The following is a 9,216-nucleotide window of genomic DNA, read 5'->3' on the forward strand; positions in this document are numbered from 1 at the left end:
GGTGTAACATCTGCCAACACGGGGAGGAACGAAGGGGCAGCTGTGTCACACCTGACCCTGCTCCTCTCACAAGCCCACCTGTCTAAGAGCTTGCGATAAGAATTGGCAACAGTCAGTGTAGAAAATGTTCTCTGTGTGACCTGGACCCGCAGCTCACGTGGCCACTGAGAGTCACCATCGGTGTCATCAAAGGGGTCCTGCAGGGAGTTTCCAGGGAACCACTAGGAGCAGCGCCCACACCAGGGGGTTCAGGAGCTTCAGCTGCACCTCCTGAGTCTTCATACAAGGCCAGGCACAGGCCTCTGTGGAGATGGTCCTCTGGGATTTGCTCCCCACCAGCCTGACTAACACGGGGACGGCTGCAAAGGGAAACTGCTAGAATACAAAGGTTACCTGACTGTGTGTGTGGCAGGAGGGAATCTGAGGGCTATTAATGCTCAGGGCCAGCCTCTCTGTGTCTCTGACTCTGAGCTGTGTCTCAGGTGCTGTTCCCGGGGCTTTGCCCAGTGGAATGTAGAAGGGCACAGGCCTCTCTCCTGGGGGTCATTCCCTCCATGGCTGCATCCACCTCCCCGACCTTGGGCTGAGGGGGCAGGCGCAGGGCAGGAGGCTGGGCCTGTGCGCAGGTGGGGTCACAGGGGCATGGACGTGTGTTTTCCAGGCACCTCTGCTGTCACGGGTCCAGGCACAGTGAGGGGCTGGGAGCGGGGCTCGCTGACCGTGCGGTGTCGCTATGGCCGAGGCTACGAGACCTATGTGAAGTGGTGGTGTCGAGGGGCTCCCTGGAGCAGCTGCAACATCCTTGTCAGAACCACCGGCTCGGAGCAGGAGGTGAAGAACGACCGCGTGTCCATCAGGGACAATCAGAGATACCGCACGATCACCGTGACCATGGAGGCGCTCACGCGGGGCGATGCGGACACTTACTGGTGTGGGGTTGAGAGAGACAGACTTCCTGACTTTGGGGCCCAAGTTAAAGTGACCGTTGACCCAGGTGAGCGCCTGTGCATGTGGCTGTGTCTCTGCGGCGCCTGCTCTGTCCTGGTCCCTCAGGTCCTCCCCAGGGGTCACTGCCACTCAGGGTGACTGTCCCAGAGGGGGGAGCCTCACCTGGGGGCGCTGGGAGGGGGGGTTCTCCTGGAAGGATCCTTTGTGGCTCACTGTCCTCCTGAGAGGCTCAGCCCCTCAGTCCATGGTCACAGAGGTCAGGTGATGCCTTGGTCAGCACATGGGCAAAGGGTCCCCCTTCCATGGGACCAGAGACCCCAACTCCTTCTGTGCTTTCTTGGTCCTCCTGGCTCTTTCTGGAGATGAAGCTGGGAACTCCCGTGACTATTTCGTTTCATTTTCCACGTGTGCTCTCGGGGGACAGGGCCCAGCTCAATCAGGGGCTTGGCTGATTCCCGAGACCTGGAAACGCCCCCACAGTCAAGGGGCTGCTCCCCTGGGGCCTGACATGCGCCTGACCCCTTTTTGCACCTGGGCTCGTGGGTGTTTTTCCCTGAGTCCTTCTAGAATGCAGACACCCTGGGAAAGGCAGCTCAGGGACGCCTACCTGGGTGTGTAGGAGCTTGTGTTGGGGACCCATCCAGTGACCTCCCCAGGGCACTGTGGCAGAGTGGGGTACTAAATCTGGGACCTGGGAGGCACCTTATGTGCGGAGCAGCTGTTCATGCCCTGTGGAGTCCTGACCTCGTCCTGGGAAGGGCTGACGTCACAGAAGGTCACCCCTTGCCCAGTGTGAGGGTCTCCCTGGACATGGTGGGCTCGGGTGGTCCTGACCTGAGTCACAGGCTGGTTGTCACTGCCAGGCAGCCCTGCTCTGCTCTGCTCCATACTGGCTGGAGGACGAGACGGGGGCTCAGGAGGACTTGGGGGACTCAGGAGCTGCAGGGCTATTTAAGGTTCAGGGACTCCAGCTGCCTGGCCCTGAGCACCTGCCCTTCTGCTCCCAGGACCTGCAGGATGCCCGACTGTTCCCACAGCCCCACCTGCCCCCAGGCTCGTGAGTCTGCTGGAGACCTGAAGGCCTGAGTGGTTCAGCTCTAGGCCCCCCAACCCTAGGGACCCCCAGCTCAGAGGCGCACACAGAGGCGCACACAGGGCTGGGGCAGGCTGGCAGGTATAGTGTGTGTATCTGATTTTGTGCCAAGCAGACACTACAGTGTCCACCACCACCACCATGACCAATGCCACCACCAATACCACCACTGCCACCACCACACCCAACACCACCACCACCACCTCCGCTGCCAACACCACCACATCCACAGCGCCAGTCACCCCAGAAGAGGGCAAAGACTCCCCGACTATAACCGGTAGCAGGTAAGCCAGCTCTGATGTGTCCTGTGCTCTCCTCGTCCTGGGGCTCCCTTGTAGCCCCAGGTCCCGACCAGCACTTGTCTCCGGACCCTCTGAGAGGGAGGCTGAGGGGCTTCCCCTTCTCTCCCAGCCCAGGGGTCAGAGCCTGAACCAGGTGAGGGAGGGGTGGCTCCTTATGGGGGTCAGAGACAGGAGTGTCCCGGCCCCTCTCCCACTTCTGGAGTTGGGGCACCCCCGGCGTCCCCTGGCGTGTGGCCCCTGCACCCTCCATCCTGCTCCCGGGGCCTCTCCCTGCGGGTCCCTGGGCCTCTTTCCCTCTTATAAGGAACCAGTCACTGGACAGGGCGCCCGCCCAGAGCGACCTCCTCACCTTGATGACACCTGCAGGGTCTCCTGTCAGGAGGTCACCCCGGGTCTGAGTGGCCTGGACTGTGGGAGACACTATTCCACCAGCGCTGGGCAGAGCCGGGACCCACTTGTGGACCCCAATGCTGTATTTGTCTTGGGTTCCAGACCCCCTGGGACTGCCTCAGGGTGGGTGGGGCGGGCCTTCTCTCCTCTCTGCAGAGAGTGGGGCATCCCAGGCTGGACACCACAGGCCTGGAGGTCAGAAGGTGGTGTCCTCCCTGCAGCCAGGTGGGTGGGAGTCCCAAGGGGGGAGTTGGGGTTCATGGTCCCCTCTGTGTTTCCAGGGAAATGTTCACGAGGGTTCTCCTCCTCTTGGCGATGCCCGTGCTGCTGGTCCTGACGGCGGCCTCGCTCCTGGCCTGGAGGCTGGTGAGAGGCCTGGCCGAGCTGAGGGACAGAGCCGAGGCCGCGCTGTCCTCCAGGACCTGCTGGACAGGTGACCTGCAGGCCTGGAAGGGGCGTGTCCCATGGGCCACCTGCAGGGCGGGCTGTGGAGCTGGGGGGAGACATGGACCCCTGGGAGCCCCGGCTGGTGGCCCTGTCAGCCCCTCTGTGTGTGATGAGAAATCCCCCGAGGGGTCAGGCAGCTTGAGCAGCCCTTAGTTCTGGTGAAGGCAGCTTTTTGGGGTTCACACAGCCCCGTGAGGGTGGACACGGGCCCTGGTGCTCACCCTTTTTTTTGTTTTGTAGCCCTTCACTGCAACTCTCTTTAAATTTTTCCTCAACCCCTGAGTGGGCTCCCACTCTGTCCTTCCTTGTGATCCTCCTCCTCAATAACAGCCTCATGGTCACTGACCCGGGGGGTTCACGGCGGGCATCAGGGAGAAAATGTCTCCTCTCCCAGAGGGGCCCCCGGACAACAGGCTCCTGTGTCTGCCCCATGCCCAGCCCTCGCCCAAGGGCACCGCTGCCCGCGTGCGCCAGGACCAGCTCTCAGACCTGATCCAGGTCACCTCCTCACCTTCTCAGGGGAGCAGGAAGTGCCTCTGGCCCCAGGGGAGCCCCCAGGTCACCCTCCTGGCCCAGGCCACAGAGCAGGCCCCACGCCCTCAGGTTTTAAAGCCTTAGTGAAGACACAGAACTTCCTTTCCTGGAAGGTCAGGGATCACACACTTCACCTGCCAGGTCATTGTGGAAACTGGTGCGCGCTCTACTACATTGCTGGTCATGGACATTGGTGTTTCATGCACTTTTCTGCAGACCTAAATAACTTTTAGGTATATAATAATCTCAAAGCCAAGTTTTGCTAAGCAAGGACATACTATAGGTGTATTAAATACCTAGGAATAGCCACAGCAGAAATAATTTAGATTTACAGCACATACACAAAAAAATTTTAGAGAGACAGAAAGGTTTAATAAAACAAAACACAAATACATCCAAAACAAAACAAAACATATGTATGATCCTCTTTTAAGATGATATTTATTTTACAGTCTCTCTGGCAGCCAAGGGGTTAAGTCTCAGTGCCATCACAGCCACTGCAGCACCAATTCCCCAACTGCTCCCCTCAGCAGTGTATTCCAAGAGATCTACCTGTTCTGCTCCACACTCTGACTCCAGTGAATCATCTCACCCCCTGCACCTCTGGCCTGCACCCCAGTTCTCATGTGCATAAATAAAAAAAAAAAATCTTTTTTAAAAGACTGCATTTACTTTAAAGACATTCAGTGTCCATTACTGAAGCTACTTAGTTTTTGAATAATGCAGCCTCTTGAATAATGCACACATGTACTCCCTTTAGCTCCAAAAACTTAAAGTGACATAATAAAGAAGTTTATCGGTGAACTTTTGACATTTCTGTTTTTAGAGTTTTTCTTCCACATATGTGATGATCAAGTCAGCGAATGAGAAAATGGTCATTTTATTTCCCATTGCCACCTCCTTCTAGAAGAGACTATACTTTCTGCCCCAGAGTTGGGGTTACGGGTTCTCAGGGGCCCTGGGAGGATGTGAAGCTGCAGAGGGTTGTGGGCATGGCCCCCAGCTTCTATCTGTCTCAGCATCAGGTGGCGCCCCCAGGGCAATGACACCGCCCAGAAATAGACACTCCTGATGTCTCACCCCACCAGCCACTTCCCTTTCCCCCCGGCTCCCAGCCCTGACCCCATGAGCATGGCTTTCTCCCTCACCCCATGGATCTAGCTCTGGGTTTTGGCGTCTCCAGAGCAGAAACTCAGGTGCCACGTGTGCCCTGAGCCTCCCCAGAGCCAGGGCAGCCGCTTCCCTGCCTGTCCCCCCCTGGGCTCCAGCTCCTGGGGGCTGAGGTCCAGGAGCCCTTTCAGCCCGCAGAGCCTGGGCCTCCTTGACAGGCCTGCCCTGCGCTGAGACCTGCTCCTGAGGAGAAAGCAGGCCTGGGCCCTTGGGACCCCTCACCCTGGGCCCCCAGCCAGGAGCAGGCTCTGCCCTCAGGGCGCCTCTGCTGGCCGGTGCCCTCTGTCCCAGCATGGCAGGGCCTGTGAGAGACCCTGGGTCCTCCCCAGGGAGGGAGAGTCTGCAGGGAGGATGGCCCTGCCCTGTCCCCTGGCGCGTCCCCGCCCCACAGACCCCGTGTCCTGCCCCAGCCCCGCAGCCTCCATCCCAGGCCCAGCCCCCCTCACCTGGGGCCACGAGCAGAAGCAGGGCCGGGAGCAGACCCAGGTAGGGCTGTGAAGGCAGTTGCGGATGGGGTCTTTCTCCTGGAAGGTGGGGAGAGCTAGTGCTGCTTTCTCCCCAAGTGGAGTCCATCGAGTCTCTAGATCACCAAACTCCCCACCCAACTCTATTGTCTCCGTCTGACAGAGATCCCTGAACTCCTGATGGCAATTGCCCCCCGCACCCAGCTCTGCTCCTTTTCTTGTGCATCTGCACAAAGGTCTTGCCTCACACAGCCCGAAATTCAGTGCCCCAAACACCCCCTCTTCTCCTCATATGTGAGGAGGAGAAGCAGGTGCAGGTATAACAGGAAGGGAGGAGAGAGAAACTCAGAGGAATTCTCCCAGGTCCTGGACTCAGAAGCAGACTCAGGGCTCACTTCTGTCCTGGCCTCCAGCGCCAGAAAGGAGCGGTGCTCGTCGTCAGGAGCAGCCGCGGACAGCCAGACAGCCGGGAGGGCCTCAGCTGTTACCCGAGACTCGGCGTCTGAGCGAATGTGCGGCAGGGGCGGCTGGGGAGAGCCATGGAGAGCAGCGCTGCCTCTCCCTCTCCCGGCCAAGCTTTATTAAAGACATGAACAAAGGAACAAAACGTAGCACGCCACTGTGTGTTGCTGATCCAGATGAACAGGTTCCTGCTGAAAACAAGCTCCTGTAGCCAGTAGGGCGCGTGCACACAGCCAGCGTGTCCTCAGAGGACAGGAGTGAGGCCTGGGAGAAGTTCTGTTCGCAGAACCTCAAAGGTCTTGGAAGTCCGTGTGCAGAGTGGGCAGGTGCTCTCGGCGAACTCAGCTCCCTCTGGGGCGGCAGACGCCCGGCAAGGAGGCCGGAGACAGGAATTAGGAGCCCGATGAACAAGCCAGAGCGGGGCTTCTGTCCTCCTGGAGCCCGGGGGGTGACAGTGGACCCCCAGCCTGGACGAGCTCTCAGTCCCCTCCCCTGGGATGGTCGGAGGCTGACTGCGGGGCCATGACTGACTGACTGTTGGTCACTGGTGACTGGTCCCTCCCCCCACCCAGAAGTCAGGGGCCAAACTGGAAGGTCAGCCCAACTCTTGGTTGGTTTCCCTGACGCAGCAACACCCTTAGGTGCTCTCCAAGAGACCCTCATGGACGTACAGAGACATCTTAGCTGTCAATGAGGTGAGTTTCCGGATCCTGAGAGCAGCTGCAGGATGGGGCCTGAGACCAAACACAGACTCCCATCCTAACTGCGCCAGTCTAATGCCGACGTGAAAGGGTTGGCACCTTCCTAAAGGCACCCCTCACCCCTCCTGCCATGTGAGGTATGGCAGGAAGGCAGCACCTATGCCATGTAGGGTGTGGGCAGACCATGCCCTGTGCACCCTGATCCTGGACTGGCGCTCCCGGATCTGAGATGGCAGCGTCTGTGTGTCATGAGCGCCAGTCTCTGTCCTCGTGACAGCAGTCCCCGACGTGGGGGTGAGCGTGAAGTTTCAGATCCTCTGGTCGCAGTGGCCCAATGCCCCAAGTCTTCTCTGTCAGAGGCTCAGCTGTCCGGGAACCTCACACTGGACGCCAGCCCTGGGCGTGAACGAGGAAGACAAATCAAGAACACAGGACGGCAGTGGAAGCCCAAGGTCCTGGTGACGCCGCCCACGGCATCAGGGACCCCAAATTCGGGGGTACCAGAGCTAGAGGGCGTGTGTAGATGGGGGCCCAAGGCCCAACACACACAAAAGCTGGGAGACGTTCCTGAGACGTCAACAGACACGCAGACCGTGACGGGGGATTTATTGGCCAGAGGTCGTGCCCACCTGCCAGCAGGGCCTGACCCTGGGGGTGCGGAGGCATCAATGTCACCTGTTCTCGTAGTCAGGCTGACTTTTTCTCCTCCCAGGGCGCCTCTGAGGCCGGTGCACCCAGAGGACAGCACTGAGCATGCCCAGGAGCAGGGGCACCTTCAGGAAGACCAGGAGCAGGAAGTGGATGCTGCCCAGCAGGGAGCTGTGGGGGGACAGGACACAGGAGATGAGCAGCCTCCCGGGCCCCCAACCCCAGCCCTCCCTGGGCCCATCGGGGGCTCCATTGGCTCTGAGCCCCCCAGAACTCAGCCAGGACAGCTCCCCCAGGCCACGGTTATGTTGCTCCAGGGTAAGACTCCTGCTCCTCCTACCCCAAACTTGGCCCCATCCCCTTCCTGCTGCGCCCACCTCCCTTCCCTTCAGCCTGGTCCTCACCCAGCCGGACTCAGGCCGGGCCCTCTGGTCAGTATCACCCTGGCTGCTGCCGTGGTCCCCCCGCCGCTGCTGCCTGTAAACCGGCTGTCAGGGGCACATCCGGGTCACAGCTCAGGGACCTGCCCAACGCCACACCTGGAGAGGCCGCTCTGCTGTGTCCTCGGCCCGTGGGGACCCTGCCCCTCGGTTCTCTATGTTTCATGCTCCTCCCTGTCTGTTCCTGTGGTTCCTGTGACTTTACTCACCTGGATCCCTACCACCCCGGGACCCCACCCCCACAGTGTCTGGAACCCTCCTGGGCCACCCTTGCTTCTCCCTCAGCCGGGGAGCCCGCTCTCAGCTCCCGGCAGTTTGGGGACATCTGAGAGCATCTGACCCAAGGGCGCATGAGGCAGGATGACACAGGACGTGTCCCAGACACTGAGGAGAGGCCGTGGGAGCCCCACATGGACATGTCCCCACCAGGCCTGAGACACCTGTGTCCTCTCCAAGCACCACACCCCTGGGTTTCACGCTGCTCCCTCCCCTGAGCCCTGCCCTATGCCCCCTTGGCACACCTCCAAGGGCTTATAGAAGAGCTTCGAGGGACCCTGAGGAGGAGAACTGTGAAGGGGAGGGGTTCAGAGCAGGCCCCCGCTGGGCTCTGCAGACATGTTTGCAAACCTGAAGGTTGAGTGAATAAGGCCCAGAGTTGTGTGGGAACAGGCGTGGAGAAGCCTCCCTGGCCCCCACCCAGTGCTCATGGAATAGTGTCCCCCACTGTCCAGGCCACTCAGACCCGGGGTGACCTCCTGGACAGGAGACCCTTGCAGGTGTCATCAAGGTGAGGAGGTCGCTCTGGGCTGGCGCCCTGTCCAGTGACTGGTTCCTTGTAAGAGGGAAAGAGGCCCAGGGACCCGCAGGGAGAGGCCCGGGAGCAGGATGGAGGGGCCACAGCCAAGGGACACCAGGGATGCCCAACTCCAGAAGCAGGAGAGGGGCCAGGACACACCTGCCCCTGACTCCGAGGAGAGACACCCCGCCCTCACCTGGTTAAAGTCTGGCCTCCTGAGCTGGGAGAGAAGGGGACGCCCCTCAGCCTCCCCCTCAAAGGACCCAGAGAGTTGGGAGTCAAGTGCTGACAGGGACATGGGCCTACAAGGGGGCCCCAGAGGGGCTTCAGCCCACCAGGTACAAGACTCAGCAGCAACAGAGCTTTCTTACCTGCTAGTGGTTACAGTTGGGGGGCCTTTGTCCTCTTCTGGGGAGACTGGTGCTGTGTGGTGGGTGGTGGTGGTGGGTGTGGTAGTCCTGGTGGTGCTGGTGGTGGGCATTATAGTGGCTGCTCGGCACACAAATGAGATAAACACACTCTGCTTGACCACCTGATCCCAGCCCTGTGATTCCTCTGAACCTTGGGGTCCCAAGGATGCCCTGATTGAGGAGCCTGGACCAGGGATGTTGGGAGGGGTCTGGATGTGTCTCCAGGCTTCAAGCCGACTCAGGAGCCTGGGGCAGGTGGGTTATGGAGCAGGAGGGCATCCCACAGGCCCTGGAGCAGAGGGGCACTCAGGAACAGATAGCTGGACTCTTGTGCTCACCCCATTTCCACCAGTGCCTGGGCGCGGTCAGCAGGAGGGGAGGCCCAAATTCACTGCTTGAAGCTCAGGAGAG

General features: G+C 60.1%; 1 protein-coding gene across 1 annotated transcript; it reads left to right on the top strand.

The window, feature by feature from the left end:
- The first annotated feature begins 642 nt into the window (after window positions 1-642).
- On the top strand, window positions 643-5,854 carry LOC119231633 (CMRF35-like molecule 5). Its single transcript, XM_037493327.1, has 5 exons — window positions 643-994; window positions 2,217-2,325; window positions 3,015-3,166; window positions 5,276-5,370; window positions 5,762-5,854. Exons 1-5 carry the CDS (start codon window positions 643-645, stop codon window positions 5,852-5,854), a joined length of 801 nt encoding a protein of 266 aa, XP_037349224.1.
- The last annotated feature ends 3,362 nt before the right edge of the window (window positions 5,855-9,216 follow it).

The sequence above is a fragment of the Talpa occidentalis genome, unplaced genomic scaffold (assembly GCF_014898055.3).
Source record: "Talpa occidentalis isolate TD23 unplaced genomic scaffold, MPIMG_talOcc4v2.1 talOcc4.7, whole genome shotgun sequence".
Classification (NCBI taxonomy): domain Eukaryota; kingdom Metazoa; phylum Chordata; class Mammalia; order Eulipotyphla; family Talpidae; genus Talpa; species Talpa occidentalis.